The sequence below is a fragment of the Ammospiza caudacuta genome, chromosome 13 (genome assembly GCF_027887145.1).
Source record: "Ammospiza caudacuta isolate bAmmCau1 chromosome 13, bAmmCau1.pri, whole genome shotgun sequence".
In the NCBI taxonomy this organism is placed as follows: domain Eukaryota; kingdom Metazoa; phylum Chordata; class Aves; order Passeriformes; family Passerellidae; genus Ammospiza; species Ammospiza caudacuta.
Genome location: NC_080605.1, coordinates 12,838,058 through 12,856,735, shown reverse-complemented (window position 1 = coordinate 12,856,735; position 18,678 = coordinate 12,838,058). Strand labels below are relative to the sequence as shown.

General features: G+C 42.0%; 1 protein-coding gene across 1 annotated transcript in view; it reads right to left on the bottom strand.

Moving 5' to 3' along the window:
* SLC6A2 (solute carrier family 6 member 2) overlaps positions 1 to 17,853 on the bottom strand; it is a 59,997-nt gene extending 42,144 nt beyond the window's left edge. The window contains exon 1 of the mRNA XM_058813248.1: positions 17,544 to 17,853. Within this exon, the coding sequence (XP_058669231.1) occupies positions 17,544 to 17,853 (310 nt within the window). The remainder of the gene's footprint in view (positions 1 to 17,543) is intronic.
* Positions 17,854 to 18,678: the final 825 nt, after the last annotated feature.

The window sequence follows — 18,678 nt, the reverse complement described above, 5'->3', positions numbered from 1 at the left end:
TTCACTCAAGCCTGCCAAGACCTCCCTACCTCGGCGAGCTGTGCGACCGCGGCCTTGGCAGGAACGCGCCGATCGCACTCGAGGGCATTCCACTCCCCTCGGTGGGAGCACACAGCTGCATCCCAAAGGCTGCACTGCTTTCAGCAATCCCTAATGGTTCCTAATTCCCTCTGCAGCTAAAAAGCTGAAGTCATTGACATCTGTAGAACTGCTCTGGTGCAAGAGCCGTACTTGACTCTCTTCTGAGTCACTTGCAGCTTGAAAGCCACAGGTTGGCCTCAGGCTGTTGTGAACTGCTGCATCTCTGTCCTGACAGATCTCACAAGAGCCACACATGTCCCTTTAAGGCACCAGTGCAAATATGGGGTTAAGACAGCCTATGTCTTATGCAAAACTAGGTTAGGTCAAACCCTCAGCTTCTACAAGAACCATCTATGTGAAACTTCAAGTGGAACCTTACACAGATTTTTTTTTAAGTATTGCATTTAATTAATGAAGGACAAAATACAAGATAGATTTTGCATTCCTGTATTCAGTGCCAAAGCAACTTCTTAAATTTGGTATATGAGAATCCACACACGGTGTTTCCTCTCTTTGTAAGCATTCCCAGCATCCTAAGGGGTGGGAAGCAAAAGCTCTAAATATTCTTCTCAGTCCTACTAGGAGGTCTCATCTCACTTTTAAATCCCAGAAAGGAAGAAGCATTAATTTACTAATGGCTGAAAGAAGACACTTTAAACAGCTGTGGTTGTCCTAAAAGGATTTTTGATGCACATACAAGAAGTAGGCCAGGACAGGGGTGGTTGAAACAATTTTGAACTCTTTGTGCTTGTTAGCCTTCTGTATTTGTTACCATGGTTATTTCTAGTCAAAATGTTATACTGGCAGGGGTGTCTGCTAAAACAACAAACTCTCAGCAAATATGGCAGTATATTTTCCAATGGGATTGTTTCCAGTATTTGTGCAGAAAAAGTCTAAAAGCAGAGATCTCCTATAATTGCTTTATAGTATCACATGTAGCCATGCACTGGGGTAATCTCTCTGTGATGTGGTGAACTGAAATACAAGCTAATATCTCTATTAACATTGATTAACACTGTTTGTTGGTTTGTTTTTTTTTCATTCAGAATAAATAGTTCTTCCAACAATATCAACACACAGTTGATAGAACATAGCACATTTGCTTGGACAACAAAGAAAATGGGTGGAAACTGATCTGTGCAGACTCTCGTGAATGAAAAACAAAATCACTGATGCAGAGTTCCTGACATCTAGATTGTACAAGATCACCGTGGGTAGAAATGGTAATTGGAAAAGCAGGTGTTTCTAGTACATAGATGTTATCTGGCTCCTCAGCAGACAGGCCACCAAGCTTGCACAGCCTCCAAGGGCACCTCTGAAGGAGGGAGCTGGATCTTGCTGCTGACAACTGGAAGAAGGGGTGGAACACCGAGACCTTACTGGCCTGAGATTAAAAGCAATGAGGGTCTGTGTGGTACAGCAAAGAAATGTCAGAGCTACGAAAGAGCATGAGGGAACCTCAGGTCAAAGACAAGATGATGATAACAGCAGCTGTGTGATGATGTTGACAGCAGCTAGCAAGATATTCTAGTTGTAAAAAATAGCATTTTTCTGCAAAATAGATTGCATGACATACTATAAAAACTTCAGCAGCATTTCACACATGTATAACTCTCCAAGTATACAAGAAAATCTTTCAAGTATGCAATCTTTTTTAATGGAAAGTATTTCTGAATAATGAAACCAGTGGATCTATACCATAGTGAGTGGCATGTTTCTCTTGAAGCCTTTACATTTAGCTACTCCCTCTAACAAATTTTTGCTAGATTTGAGCTTATTTATATTACTAATCTCAATTTGGGCTCCAAGCCTTCAGTTTTTTCAGAATTGCAGTTTTAACAGCATTCCTTTCACTCAAAAGAAAGTGAAAACAAATAGTTTCCAGAAATGGTTCAGTGCTGTTGGCTGAGGCCAACTGAAGCCTGCATTTTTTGTCTTGAGCTGTTAACCTGCTACTGCTTTAAAATCACTTGAAGTAAGTTGATGTGCAGTGTATTTAGAAGGTGGTCACTGATCAGTAACTGAAAGGGTTACCTAGGTCCTCCCCATGCAAATCCAATCATCCTTTTGCCTTTTGTCACAAGAGTCATGAGCTAAAGAAACCCATTAGTAGCTATTTTGAACAAATTAATGAGAGCTAAATATATCCAGCCACTCAGAGCAGCATGATTCATTCATAAATAACAGCCAAGTCATTGGCCAAGGTCCTATTTACATAAATTAATGAAATGTTCACATTGACAACAACGTGTAGTTTAAAGATAATTGCAGGCACATACAAGAACAGAACTCTGGCCTGTGTTTTTTGGTAGGAAATAAGGGAATAAATAAGAGACATGGTGGGTAAGAGAGGATATAAATCAGGTTGATCCAAGAGGGACAGTGTGGCAGTGGGAGCTCTGGAGGTTTGCAGGAGCTTCCTGCTGCTGACCTTCACAACATTCACTGTGGCTGGCTTAGGAAAAGAGCAATTTCCATCATTTGCCATGAGTGTGACCATGAAAGTCCAAAGATCTGCTTCATGGGTTGCAGTGTTAGCTTTTAACATTTTGCCTCTAGAGCAGAGGTACTATTGGTGTTGGATCTTTTGTTTCTAGATCAAGGCAATAAGATGAGTTTTAGTTTGGTAAGTAAATACTTGGAGTTTGTAACAATTTGAAAACCTAGCTACTACCTGCCCAAATCCACCATCTTGATTTTGTGCCTTTTTCTCTTTTAACTACCTGGCTGGCTTAAACAAGAAATGAGAGAGTAATTGAGCTGAACTGTGGAGCCAGCTTGTAGATTGTTCTGTTATTTATGCCATCCCTGTGGCTAATGCTCAATAGAGCAGGGGATGTAGGAGTGGTAGTATCCTCCCCTGGACAGATAACATCATTGGCACCAAAACCAGCAAACTTTATAGTTCACAAACTCTTCAGGAGGTCCTAGCCAGGGAAGATGTGTAGTACTGGACCACTGGGTCAGCATGCAGATGCCTCCCTGAAGAACACAGCTGCATCACAAAAGACATGACTGCAAGCTTAAGAGATATTAAATTAAGAGGGGAAAATAGTATTCTAGCACTTAATTAATAGGAATGTTCTATTAGTGCTTTCTTCTCCAACCTTGCAGCTATTAGGGGTGACACAAGGATATATTCACCTGCAATTGCACATCAACAAAACCACCCAGGTGAGGTGTAGGCTGTACTTCAGATGTACAAGAGCAAGGTGCCTGTCAAAATATACCCTGATTTATTGGTGGCAGAACATCCATGGATAAAAATACTTTTGAATTAAGATATCAGAAGGTATTTTCTGTGAGCTTGTGGATCGAGATAAGCAGGTTTTCCTAGATTCCAGCATGAGAGACATAACAGCATAACCTCATGTGATAAGTTTTCCTTGAACTGTTAAGTACTGAAAAGATATTTTCTGTAATATGTGGGACATCGTCATGTACACAAAAGGAAATACTACTTCATCAGCTTAGCTGTCTCTTAAGTGTAGGGAGAGTTGGTGCCAGGGAGATTTTGGCAACTACACTTCTACTTTGGTTCAGATATAGACTGTTAGTCATAGTTTTCTCATCTTCTCAGAGAACTTGTTCATTTGTGTTGTGTTTTCTTTTCCTCAGTCAGCTGTAAACTAAAATGGATATTTTCAAAATTCTTGAATTAATCTGAATTTGATGCCAGAATGGCTTGTGAGATACTTTGATCTAACTTGCTGTCTAGCACAGACCAGAGTTTCAGCCAGAAAAACTTACATACCTGATTGGAAGATACTAGACAAATGCTTTGCTATTTGGTTGTTTGGTTTTGGAGGTTTTTTTGGTCTCGTGTTGTTTTGTTTTGGGGCTTTTTGTTTTGTTTGTGTTTCAATTTTGAATCAAGTGTTAGCCTTCTTTTTATAATCTATAGAGATGGAGTGAAGTAAACTAATTAATTACAGTGCAATAGTGGTATCTGCTTTTCTAGCTGAAGTTGCCACCCTGCAGGTACTTTTTGGCATTGGCAGGCTGAAGAGCTGTGCAATTTTCGTACCTACATTAATTTATGATACTTGCTTTCTGAGCTGTGCTTTTAATGTGTCAGGAATGCCAAGTTTATATCCCTTAATTGTTTTTCACCTTAATAAAAAAGAGCCTGGGATGAGTTCTCTGAAGTTGAACCCCTCATTTAAGCAGTATTGGTTGGTCCTTGCTTTCTATTCTCTCTAACACTCTCAGGCTTGCCCCTGTGTGAAATGTGCTTTGTGCTGTGCATGCAGCAGGCAGCTCCTGGTTCTCAGCATCTGGGATGGAGGGTGTTGCTCTTAAAGGCTGCTTTTCTTTTGCACGTTGTCAAAATAAAAACCAGCCAGCAGCCTCCAAGTTAAGCACCCTCTGGGGAGGATGCAGTACCCATTTTAGGCAGCATGAGATTCATAACTGTGCCAGGGTAAAACAAAGTGCCCAAGACATTTTAAATCAGCTCCAGAGAAGTGCCAAGCAGCTTTCAAGAAGATTAATGTACAAACCAATAGGAGGAGAATGCCTTGACATTCTGCTAAAGAAGAATCAAGGACAACAATCTGTGATACTCTTAAAAACTTGCCTTACACCATTTAGTGTTTAATCCAGTTCTAAGTTGTAACTTCAATGTTTGGACTCAAAGACTAAAGCAAAACACTCCTTTTACTTCCAGTCTTCATCAGAGATTTACTTTTCTTTGCGTTATACTTCGTGTACTATCTTAATCTTTACAAACTCTTGCTTAACAGAATCCCCTAAATTATTCCTCTCAGTAAAGGGCTATGTCTATTACAGAAATGTGAGACAGTCAACACTCCTATCTATAAGAATTTTAGTAAATCTAAGTTTTACTCTCAGTCATTAGAAATGAAGCCTTCAGGATGAATGCTCTTTCTGACTCCACTAAAGGAAGCAGAGTAGCTGTACTGTAAATTACATATAATGCAGGTTTAAACAGGGATTTACAGCAGAGGCAAAAAGCTACATTCACTATAAAGCCATTCTCCATGTTTTCTTAAAACCACTATGTGCAGTTTTCTGATATTTCTTAGACATGCTTTCTAGATTATGAACTACAGATATCAGACATATTTGAAATTAATATTATGTTAATGATAGTATGTTATCTAGCCGTAAAGAATATTTTCTTATTTCTTAATGGTGCACACAAATGCTGCACCATTACAATTTATTTGTAAATTTTAATGGCTGTGTGTGGTGCTTTTAATAACGATATTGGCAAATATGCCATTGCAGTCATGGCTACTGTTTGCATAAATGCCTAGAAAAATTAAAATTGTACTCTTATCAAAGATTATAGTTACTGTTGGATTGTGCTAATATTTTGGAAGGCCTGGCAATGGTCATTTCCAAGCGGGTGTGGCTTCTTTACTTTGTACCTTTCTGTTAGCACTGAACACAGGAATTTCACAAAAACTGTCACCAAGCTCTTCACAGAAAAATTCTCCTTTTGGGAAAAATCTGTATTTGGCACAGGGTAGTGCTGGTAATATTCTGTGTACCAGCCATTAGGTGGGGTCTCTGAGAATTTGGGCGTTGTGAGCACAAAGTGAAACCTCTCCATATCATCCCTCCTGCAGCAGGAGGACTGTAAGAACTACTTCTCTTGACATCAATTTGCTTGAAGGGGTAAACTCAGTCTCATTTAGACTACTCAGCTTCTTCTGTGGAAATTAGTAAGACAAAAGCTTTTCTTTAAGTTTGCAACTTGAGCCTTCTGTTTGTTCTTAGTGGACTGTTTTCCTAACAGGCTTCAAGCAACACAATTTTCTCCTCAGTCCAAGCTGTCCAGTGCATGCTTTGTCACTGCCATTCTGCATGGGGCCTCCTAGCTTGATATGCCATGGAAGAATGTGAAAATTACCCCAGGGCCCATCATAGCTCCCTGCCAAGATGAAGCAGAGGCCTATTAAGAGTTTGAAGCAAAATCCTTCTTGTTTCATCACACTGCAAACTTTTGCTTGGGCAGATTGCAGGGCAGTTTTGTTCACTGATTACTCAGACCTTATGATAAATCATTGTGGCTGAGTCTGGTGTTTTTAACTTGTCACACGGCGATTTTTTCATTTTTGTATTTCTAAACCACTTTAAACACATAATACATCATGACTGTAAAACAGTGTTTAGTAAGAAACATATAGGTGATCTTGAAGATTTAAAAAACCTCTTAATTTAGGGTGAAACACAGTGATTTTGTCATCAGCTTTTGTATGAGTCAATGAAGGATTTTCTGACTGTTTAGGAAGACCCTGGTAGCTGGTTTCTGGCTATTTCTGTTAGGGTAAAGTCAAGACAGTAATTTATGCCAGAGAGTAACTATATTCTTATAGCCACCAATTTCAAAAGTTCAAAAACCATGGAGTAGGTCCCAGAATACTTTAAAATGTATGATCATCTGCTACAATTCTTTTATTTGCCTGCTTGCTTTTAGTTTTGAATTTACTTTGTGCTTCCCCAGCTTTTCTTTTCAGCCTTGAAAGCTAGAAAGAGATTCTCGCCTAAATCATTTGTCCCTATGAAACTGTGAGAGTAAAAGGCACTTCTTAAAATAGAACTTATTTTGTTGCTTGAGCCCAGCATAGGAGAATGCTGAGGTCATAGTCTAACTCTCACAGGGTGAATTTATTTTGTGTAATAATCACCATCATCTATGTAATCCTGACAGCTTGCTTTTCAGGTAAAGTACTGAGCTGTTGTACTGAGTGAATATCAGTTACTACTTGGTGGAAGTTTTGTGTATCAGTTTAGTCAGGATAGTTTTTTATTACTTTACTGTGTTTTTCTTCTCACATAATTCTCAGTCTGGAAATCCTGTCTACTTAGGAGCCCTTAAGAGAGATGTCTGTTATTTGGGTTTAAATCCTGGCTCTGGTGACGTCAATGGAAAAAAATCACCCATTGACTTCAGCTGGGTCAGGATTCCTCCCATGTGGTTTAGAACCTATTGATTTTAACTGAGGCAGTACAGCCATACATACATGAGAAACAAACTGTAGAAAAGAAGCAAATGATCAAACTCTTCCCCAAAACAAAGTCCTGGACTGTCTTTGATCTCATCAACACCTGTCTCATAATCTCATTTACACATCTGAATTTCTCTTCTGAAAGGACACAAAGCACTGCACAGCACAAACTATTCATTAGTTTTGTGGTAAATTGTAGAACTGAGCTGCCTTGTACAGCTCTGGTCTCCCTTCAGTCAGAGGGCAGGATCTTGGGAGCTTTCTTCAAGCATCACTGTTACTGCACATCAGTAGGCAGATACAGCCCTGCATGCTGATGAAGAGTCAAGCCACTTCTGAGGGTGGCTGCTGAGCTGCAACTCAGTGTTTTGGTAACATTTGGCCTTGAACTCTCTCTAATATCATAGTAAGTACAATATACTTAATTGTGAAATTACTGTGTTGAGAAACTAAGATTCCTCTGCCAAGACGGAAAGATGCTGAAACCTCCTGAAATGTGGGTTACATTAACATTGAAGAAGAAAAAAGAATTTTTTCAGTTGTAGAATGTATCCATGAAAGTCTGTGTGGAGCTTGGTTTTGTCCCCAAAGGAGAATCTTTTGAGGGTATTTGGAGCACCTTCTAAATTTAGGATTTGAGAAATTGTTTCCTCCTATATCAATCCTTGGGGAGAAGAGACTGTATCTCCATTTTATTGTTGCACTTTCTTTAAAAAAAGGTGTGTTCAGGGCTAACCTCTTGTTGTCAACAGATTGTGTCCTTGTTGTCATTGTGGCCATGCTGACAAGTGAGGTCAGTGAATTAGGCATCACTAAAAGCTGCCACTCCTATAATATCCTAATAAATAAAATAAAGTGAGAAATCCAAGAACAGTCGGCTAATATTTGTTATTACTGGGCAGCTCTGTGTTTAAAAGGAATGAGCCACCATGAAAGAGATTATTTTTTCCTATAAATGTTGTGACATCAATTATCAGGTGGGCATCTCCCAAGACCTGTGAGGATCTATTGCTCCACCTTGTGGTCTGAAAAACGCTTCCCGTTACTCTGTAGAGAGTCCTATACCTGAAAAAGTCCAGCCTCTTCCTCTTTTTTTATTTAACTGGAATTTGACTGGAATCATAAGGCCTGGAATCAGTATTATGCTTTCCCTCGAGATATGGATCTTAAAGGCAGTAATGTGCTGTCACCTTTGGCATACTTTAGGATAGACATTGCAAGAGGTCTTTCATTACAGAAGAGAAAAATAGAAACTAAAATATCAATGAAGAGAAACATGCCCACATAGCTCAGGAGGTGCAGAATAAATTAAAAATAGCTGGCAAAAACCAAGATGCACAATACTCAGATGTTTTTTCAGTACATACGCTGGGCCCAAGGAAACAGTGGTTTGGATGGTCAGTGAGGCAGTTGCAGAGGGTTCATTCTTCCATGCTGCTGTTGGGCCAGGAAATCAGCTCATCCCCACAGTGCTGCAGGCTTCACTAAAGATGGATGCTGTGCAATTGCCCAGCCACAATCCTTCCCCTACATCAATGCCACAAAAGCTGTTTCTCAGACTAGCAAGAGTGCTGCAGCAAGACAGGACACCCAGGGCCTGCAAATCATGCAATAACTTTCTCCAGCTCTGAAATAAAGGCTGCAAAGGAGTAATATTCCTCTGCTGTGGAAATCCACATTTCTTGTGTACTTCAGTGGGGTGGGATCAAACCAGTATTGCTCTTCTGATGTTGGGTTTGTTCTAGGGAAGCGGCTTATAACAATCTAAGAAAGACTTCATGTCTGTGTGGTCTAACATCACCCGTCTGGGAGGGTTGGATCCTGTTTTGGACACCTAGCATATATTCTTAGACAATTATAATAGCCAAACTGTAGCAATCAGTGAATACCTACATTAAGAACACAGCTTCTGCAATCACTTGTGCTTTTGGAAGTGAGGGGTTGTGTTCATAAAGTCTTAAGGAGTAGGAGCACTGGAAAAATTACCATCTTCTATAAAAAGACTTACTGTATAATAAGGGTAGCTTGTCTTACTACATACCAGCAGTCAGAATGTTTGTCATAAAAAAAAACATTTATGGACTGGCAAAAGACAACTGCCTGCCCAATCCTGCCTGGATTTTGCTTAGTAATGTGTTATCACAGAATTCTGCTCACTGGAAAGTTGGTAGTGTGCTTTAGACTAAAATGAGTGTAGAGAAGGATGTGGCTTACACAGCCAGACCTCCCTGCTGACAGTTTCTGCTTCTGAATGGTAAACCCTGGTCCCCAAAGTGCTGCTCTGTGCTGTCACCTTTGTCATGCTTCAGGAAAGATTGCAAAACTTGTTTGAATAGAGAATAGGGGAAAGGAGGAGTGAAAATAAAACAAAGGATAGTTTTCATAAGTAGTTTAGAGGTTCTTTCCTATGGTTTTATTGAAGAATATGTCACAAGGCAAGGAAATAAACTGTTTTCCTTCCATGCCTCTCACCTCCTTTTCCCTTCTTTATGGATTAATGGTTTCAAAAGCTCTGTGGCTAAAATTAAGTATGTTGAATCTATACAGAAATTAAGATACTGAATTACACTACAGTTACCTGGGATTTCCATGAGAACAGGAATTACTCAACAGTAATCTAGGGATCTAGGCACTTTTGGTGCTGATTTCCTGAAGGACTCCGATATCCATCTGTAGGAAACCAAGTTTTGAATGTCAGTAAAGCCTTGCATTTGAAACTATTCTGACTTGGCACCAGTATGTAAGATCTGCACAATTAGGGTGGAACCTTTCCATCAAAGGTTCAAGACTTAATACAAAGGTGGGGAGAAGGAAAGCAGATGATTAAGGAGTTGTAGTTGGAGGAGGCAATCATGGGTTTTCCAGACAGCGGTAATGGGCTGCTAACATGAATCCTTTGTCTCCTAAAGCCTTGAGGAAGGAAAACTCAAGGTTTATAACCAGTGTGATATTCCTGGATTACTTACATACTCTTAATTGAAAATGGATTGTGACAGTGGATTTGTCCTTAATATAATTTATTTCAACTTTAATGATTATGACAACAGGAACAACAACAATAATAATTTTTTCTTGTTGTCACATTTCAAATCAAAAAGTTGAGAGAGTCAGATGCAAGATTGCAGGGGGGGTTGGACAATCATTAAGTTCCCTTCCAAATTCTATGGAATTCTATGATTGTATACGTACAAAGAAAATGGAAAGTTCTAAGAGTGAGGTAGTAGTGAAAGATCCAGAACTGTTTTACAAATATGCATCATTTAAATTTGTCTCTTGACTTCTACATTATAATACTTTAGTATAAATGTATCTCCAAGTGTAGAATTGGTTGTGGTTTACTATTTTGTAATAATGTTGCGAGCAGTTAGGCAAAACAATGTCTAAAAACTTCATGTAATAACTGCAGTGTAAGTGCTATGGAGTTTACAGTTCTCTGACTGATATCAGAGAACCATACTAAAGTTCTTGAATATTTAATCAATTGGTTAAACTGGGACAAAGGCTTTACAACTGGGGGTTGCTGACGTGCTTACCATCAGACATAGCAAAAATGAAGACATGAGCTACTCGATATTGCTCTTCAGAAGTTGTCAAAATTCTTTAAACTGTTCATTTCCATTTTAACACAGAGCAAGATGTTCAGTAATTTATTGCCTGATTTTAATCCATCATTCCCCTCACAGCATATCTGAACTCTCACTAAAGATGAATGTTCCTCCTGATCTTATGTGTAAGTAGTTGTATTAGTATTCTGTTTCATATTGGTCTCAGCATGGGGAAGAAGTATCTGTCTGGAAATAACATATTTAGGCTGCGGGAGCTGTATTCATATATTCACTGAACTGACAGACAGGTTTGTGGTATTTTGCCTAAAAATGAAAATTCTGCTCCCAAACCATGTCTCAGTCTCTTTAGAGATATTTTGGTTTCTTCAATAAAGAAGGGTTGTTGGCTGCTACACTCCAAAGCTGGCCTTTCTCTTTTCCATTACTGCCAGAGGTTAAGATGATGTGAGTGAGAAAGCAGACACACAAAGCTCAGGTCCTTGCTATTTCAGTTTGAATGAGTATCCAAACCCAGGTCTCCAGGTCAAACTGTAAGAAAGTCTTGTATTTTTTTCAGTAGGAGTTAATATCAGTTTTGATGGCTCTCTAATGTGACTTGCAGAATTTACTTACACAGAAATGGTTTACCAGGGATATTTCAGTACTTCTGGTCCTTCGCAGAATTGAGAGGGGTGTGCAAGAATGAAGAGGGCTTGCGGGGGAGGCAGGGGATGGGAAGATCTTAAACAGGGATTTTAAGTTTTTAAAAACAGAACTAAGTTTATTTCTTGAAGTCTTTTCTGCCTCTTAGTTTAGAATAAAGTACTCCAAGTGGTAATCAAAATGTGCATCCACTGTACTTGGAAAGATGTATCTTTGCTTTTGTCAGCTGGTCCACACCAGCTCTTTTACAGCAGCCAAGCTGGAAAATCAGTTTTGGTAAATGATTGGATCACTCTTTAGATCAGTTCTCAATACTTGCCCTGCATCAGCCACAGGATGGTCCTCAAATGTGTAACATCAAGCCAAACATTATGGATCTCATCTAGAACCTCTCTACGCTAGTGTATCTCTAGACCTTTGTAAGTTTGTCAAGCTAGGAGTTGCTAGAACTGTTGAGGGACAAATACCATCTCTGCACAGGCAGGTATTTAGCTGAGGGTCTATATAGTGTGCCATTTATACACTATTTCATTGTATCATACCTCAGAGTCAGAAACAAGTCATTTACAATTGATGAACGATTTGGGTGAGAGATTCAGTCCTTCCCTCTCAGCTATTCTTAATACTTCATGTGTAGTAGGTGTATGATGCAGAAATTCCTGTTCTGAAGATTTATTTTGTGGAGCCAACAAGACACACAGAACAGAAAAGGAAATTTCAGAGGAGCAGCTGGCATGTGAGCTCCAGTGCTGAAGAGCCTGGGTGAATCCATGCCCTGCATGCACCAGGTGATTAGTGGCTGATCAAGGAAGGGAAAGAGAAGAGATGGAGTGGGAAAGGGAAGAGAGCATCTGTGAGCTGGACACTGCCTCTGGATCTGGGAAAGGAGGTAATGCCACCCCACACAGCTGAGCATTGTCCCTAATGTCACACTATGGCTGAGAACCCAGAGCTCATGGTGAAGAGATCAGCATAACAGTTTAACCTATTTGAGGTCAGTTGTTTGATGTGCTAATGGGAATTGAAAACCCCTTTTTTAGGAAACCAAAATCACTAGATTTGCATCTGAGCTTTGATTGACTGATGAGTCAAACTCTTGGCGTAGGCTTTGCAGTGAGATTACTTCAAAGTTGATTTATTATTATCATCATCAATGCTATTTTGAAGTATAAACTCTGATATTGTAAGGCAAAGGTCATCCACCTTTAAACTGCAAAGTGCCAGGTTATATTCTTCCCCAAAATAGTGACTAAATTTGGTGGCAGACACTTTGCAAACCTGAGGAGGCAGAGTGCAGTAGAAAGACAAGGGGGTGCTGTCAGCAGCAGGGTTTGCTCTCAGTGCAGTGTGTGGTGGCCAGGCTCCCAGCTTGTGGGAGGTGACAACTCCATCTTTGTGTGTCCTTCTCGATGTGTGACAGCTCCGGCCTCCTGATTCTGTGCGGGGCCTGTTCAGGGATTTTTGGATGTGGTTTTTGCTGTATTTGGTGCCTGTGCTGTGGATTGCTCAGTCCTGCATTACAGCTGATGGAACTATGAGTAGGACAGGGGCGTTAGGATAAATCATAAGATACTTCTGAAGTGTATTGATTGCTGGCAAACTATTGAAGCAAACAATTTCTTCCGGAAATACCATGGTCTAAAACCACTTTAAAATAATGCTGCAAGGGAGATTTAAAGTGTGCATTATGATGGCTAGAGTAATGTTAAAATATTTATCTGCCGCTATTCTTAAATTCATTAAAAACTTAATCTGATTCTTATGATACAGTAAGTCTCAAGTGACTAATCCGACAATTACATGCTTCCTAATGAGTAGTCTGAACATGACTGACCTTGCAAATACTTTGGCTCACAAAAGAAGTACTTTATGTTGGTAAATTCCTTTTCCCCAAATTTCAGTGGGAAATATTAATTCTGCCTATGACTATGCGGGAACAGGAAACAAAAATGAACGTTCATACTGAAAGGGTCTTGCACAAAAACTACAATAGCTGGTTAACTAAGACCGAACATCATCCTCCCCCACTGTGAGCACATCAGTTAATCATAGTAGGCATTACTCAACTTCATTTGGCATCAGTAAAATTTCAGATGTAATCCAAATATCAGGGTAAATCTTTCACTAATTTGATGAGAGTATAATTTTAATAGTCTTCTTCTTTAATTCACCATAGCCTCTTGTAGAGCTGGGGAGCAATTCAAATGTTGGTTGTGTTATAAAGAATTCTTTGGACTACATTGATGTTGACCACTTACAGAGAGAGTTAAACAGCTAGAGAATCTTTGCCTTAAAAATAATTTTTTTTAAAAAGTGCTTTCGACAGGGAGGTTATAACAAGATACAGCTCTTGTAAGATTAGCCAGTACAAATGACCATAGCTGATGATTTCTCCAGTGAGAAGCCCTGCTGCTTTGCAACTGTGACAAATGCACTGCGCAAAAAGTATTCCATCTGCTGCAAACAGAGCTTTTCCTCTGTGCTGCAAGCAGCAGTCAAATCCATGTAAGTTGTGGTCTTTTTTTCAGCTGGACTGACAAGGTGATGTTTGAGAATTCCCCCTTTTGGAGTGTTGCCATATCTACTTAGTGGGAGCTTGCAGATTTTCCCCATCTGTTCAGAGTCTACCCTATCACCTGATAAATACTTTAGAGCACACAGTGGACATATCCTGCTTCCAAGAACTCCTCCAGTCTGTTCATACTAAACTGTCCTGTAAGCTTTCTGTGGCACATTTCACTGCAATACATTCACTGGATCTGTCTGCCCTTGTAAGGCAGGCAAATCCTATGAAAGTAGGTAACTGATATAGAAAAATAAATGCTCTAGATTTTTAGATCTTACTAAAGACTGGGGACTTTTTAATAGCAAAAGAATGATTCCAAAAATTACAGTTGTTTACAGAAGGGTTACATTCTGCCATCTATCTTTGTGCAGAAGTCCCAGTGGGGTCTCTCAGCAGGCTACTCCCAAAACACAGATGTTTCTGGCTATTCATTCAGTGTCTTCATTCTGCTGGATGCTTCTTACTCTCTAGCTTTTTGTTACTGGGAGCTTGTTAAAATATAAATGTTTCTTTTTGTTACCACCACCAGTGCTGTCTCCGAAGTTACCTAACAAAATGTCTGTATATCTGCCACTGGGTGGTGTATGCCTTGTGTAAGTAAAACTTACTAAACTAAACTATCAGAGTTTTGTATAAATGGAACTTCCAGATCAAACCCAAAAGCCTCCATGACTGTTTTTTTTTTCCTAGAAAATTTCCCTGGAGTTTATCAAAGAAAGAAACTCCAGGACTTGGCTAGTAAAAAGAAGGAGGTGTATATACATCCATGTCCTTGTAAAATTCAACTTTCAATGAGGGAATACAGTGTGTGTTTATATTTTCCTTCTCAGTTCTTGTAAGTTTCCATGCTTTCTTGAGAGCCACCTACTTTTACAAACATGCAAAGGCCCTTAGTGTATCTGCAGGCATCTTGAATTAATCATAGTTAGATTTAGGGCATAGTCCATATGCCAACCTCCTAACTTTTTTTTTTTTTTTTTTGTAATGTAAAGGAAGATGCCATTTTCTACCAGTTCCATGTCATTGATGTTGTTGTTCAAATTCTAAGAACCTTTGTGGTGTAGCTTTTGGTTGGATAGCAGAATTTCTTTTTGTAAGGTGGCACAAGCTGTGCTGAGCCAGGACTTGGGGCATTGTAAGCTGCTTGTGCTTCTGTTTCGCTGAGTATTTTGTATCAATAGGCTGATAACATGTTCATAACCCACAGGTTTGACTGTCCAAAGCCAGCTCTAGTTAAGTCACTGAGGTTGAGCAATTGCTGAGGCTTTCAGAATAAAGAGAAACTGCAGGAGGAAAAGGAAAGGAAACCTTTTACCTTCCACTGCTTTACTTTATGCATACTATCCAAATCAAGTTTAATCAGTTCTGTTGGTTTCTTCTTTGCCTAGCAGCTCCTTATAAATATCAAAAGGCAAATTGTAATCCTAGTATGATCATCCTGTAAAATTTTTTATAGGTTAAGTCTAGTCAAGTATAAAAACAACTTCTGATTTCATCCCTTTAATTTGCTCAGAAGTCCGGAAAAACTACTAAGATAGTGAAATTAAGTCTTCCCTGTTTCTATATCCACATACCAACTTTTGCATGGGGATGCATAGCAATTATATGAAACCCATTGTGTTATCCTTTTGAGGCAGCAAAAGTTAAGTTAGTGCTGGAAATGTTCCTTCATGCAATAGCAGTGGCGTGCAGGGAGGAGATATTTGATATTTAAGAATATCCACGATTTATGACTGGAAAGATCTCAACAAAATCCAACAATATCCCACAGCTCTGCCGTTTGCCTTATGCTTTTTGGTCTTGTAGGAAAATTTACACATAAAGCAAACAAGCTCCCAAGCACAGTTTGAAAAAAAGAAGGAACTGAGTTGGCTTGAAACTCAGTAAAATTCTTCTAGAGCCTGAAACTCTTACAAGAGTTTCTACTGACTAAAGCTGATATGTATGTCCAACATAAGAGGCAATGGATGGAAAAATGTTAAGACACCAGAGTGTTTGGTCTCTGTATCAGTAATAGCCCTGTAATGGCCATTCTATAGACTTTGGTAGCAAAGGTCCTCTTTACCTTTGATGATATGGAAGAATTACTGCAAACTTTTCACTGAAATGTGCCTCTTGTAGCTGTTGGCTTTCTCTTCACTGCCATTTGGAAGTATCTGAATCAGAAGATATTAATGAAGACCCAGTTTTTTCTAGCTGAACTGACATAAGATAATACATGGAGGCTGAACAAAACACAAGAGTTGCAGACTGTTACCTTCTGTGCCTGAGCTGGCAGTGAATTATGAACGAAGCAGGTTAGGCAATTAAGCGACCCAAATTACAATAGAAAAGAGTTCAGGCACTCTGGGTGTCACCTTGTGCAATGTGGGATAGGAGAATAATGTCTTTTCCTGAAAACTGCCAGATGATGTGGAGATGTGGCAGTGGTGCACCTGTCCTGAGTGCTATGAATGATGCTGCCCCACCTGCACCTGCCCCAGCAGGACCTGCTGGGCTCCTGAAGCACTGTCCTGCTGCAGTGTGAATGGCTGGGCTATTTTTGGACATAACGAAATCAGGATGGAGGTTATTTTTCAGTACTAACTACTTTCTTCAGTCTGTCTGGGTGGTGAGCAGAGAGATTTTCTGACTCCTCTCAGAAGTTTTGGAGCTACCAAGCTCAACTGAGTGTTTCATTAGCACGCATATCCTACTAAGTTCAAAGGACAGGTATAATTCCATGTTATTTGATAGGGATTTTCTCATTCATCCTGCATTCCTATTTTCACAGGAAGCAATTATTTTATGCTACAAGTGTGACCTATTAGCCTTTATCACCAGGCAACCACACTATCACTATATCCATACATGAATACCTTTCAGAATGTGCTTTCTCTATCTCTGTTCTGTCTCTGTGGCTCACCGTTCTCCATCTGCCAGGCAGGGTCTGTTCTTTCTGCGTGTGATTTGAGAGCACCCCAGGCACCTGCCCGGCTTGCAGATGGTGTTACTCCATCACAGCCTGGAGTCATCACTGACAGCGCGGTGTACTTAGGGAGATGAAAGAGGATGATGGAGTTCAGGTCTTAGTGAAGATACGCCAGACAATCTGAGCCAACTATAGTTAATATGTGTAATTCTTTGTTTCTGTCATTGCCAAACTGTGCAGGAGGTGAGGTTTTGTTTGTAACAAGTCTCCTACCTACTTTGGAGGAGGGGAGAACCCCCACATTGCAGAACCGAGGGCAGAAATCACAATCCTACATTAAAACTGCCCCCCCGAAACCTATCGGTGGTCTGGCGCTAGCTCTTCTAGATGCTGTTTTTCTGCTTGGGCGTTTTTGGTTTGGCCTTTTTCCCCCCCTCCTCTGGGTGCTATTTTTTGGGAACGAAAAAAAGTGTTCGGCAGCCTGGAGTGGCATCAGAAGGCAAATACGCCTGTACTGAAAAACTAAGTTAAACTTCGAGGAGTGTGCGAGCGATCGCTGCCGGGAAGGGGCAGCGCGGTGCCCTGGGGGCCGCGGCGGGTCCGCGCTGCCCGGGAGGAGCGGGGAGCGCTGGGGAGCGCGGCGGTGCCGCTCTCCTGCCTCGGGCACCGGGCACCGCGCCCGGCACCGCGGGGTGAGCCCGGCTCCGGCTTCCCGCACAAACTCCGCCAGCAGGAGCGGGATGCCGCTCTCGGGGCTGTGGGGCCGGGGAAAAAGACCTCGCAAGCGCTTCTCTTACCCCCTCCATTTTTGTAGCAGAGGTATGGAAATCGCCAGACGTTGGCCAGGTCCACGGCGAAGCCGATGACGGAGAGGAGGAAGTCGATCTTCTTGCCCCAGGTCTCCCTGTCCTGGGTGCCGTAGCGCGGCGCGGGGGCGGCGGGCAGGAGGCTGCTGCTGGTGTACTGCACCCCGTTGTGCTCCTTCACCAGCAGCAGCTCCACGTCCTTCTTGGGCGGCGGCGGCGGCCCCGCGCGGTCCGGCAAGGGGGCCACCACCGACACTTTGCGCTCGGGCTGGACCTGTTTGTTCATCCTCGCCTTAAACATCCAGAGAGAGCGAGCTGAGGAGGGGGCGCGCAGATAACGGAAGTGCGCTTCCCGCTGGAGGCGACTCCGCGCTCAGCCCGGCGCTGTCAGCGCGGCGGGAGCGAGGCACGGCCGTAATAAGAGCCATGCAAATGAGGCGGGAGAGGGGGGACCGCGGCGCCCGCGCCCGCCGGGGCGCCCCCGGGGAGCGGGGCTGCCCGCGCCTCCTGCCGCCGGGAGAGCCCGCACCTGGGGCCGCCGCCCGGAGCCCCGCACTGCTCCGAGCCCCGCACCTGGGGCCGCCGCCCGGCCCCGACCCGAGCCCCGCACCGCCCGCAGCTCCTCGCTGCCCGGAGCTCCGCACCGCTCCGAGCCCGCACCGCCCCTGGTGCCCCGCACTGCTCCGAGCCCCGCACCGCCCCTGGTTCCCCGCCGAGTCGCTCAGGTCGCCTCCGTCCTGCCACACACTACGGCGCGCTCGGAGCTGCTTCTTCCCGCCGGGCAAAACGCGCATCCCTAGTCCAGGCAGCTGAATTTGCCCTTAGCAGACAACAGGTAGAGCCTGCTTGGATTGACCACTTCCCTTCTTTCTCGGCTGGTCTCCCCTGTCTGCTAGTGTGGCTTTAGTTAAACAACAGAATTTTGGGCTTTTGACATCAGAACCCGGCAGGGTGCAGGCGGCACGGCAAAGCTGGACACTGCTAATGCTCCTATGCCAGGGTTGATGGATGCCCAGCTTCTTTCATGGCAAGTAGGAGGCTGGTAGAATTCAGTTCTCAGGTTGAGGCATTTGTGGGACATTAGCTATTTGCTGCTATTCCAGATGGAACCCGAGTCTTTTGCATG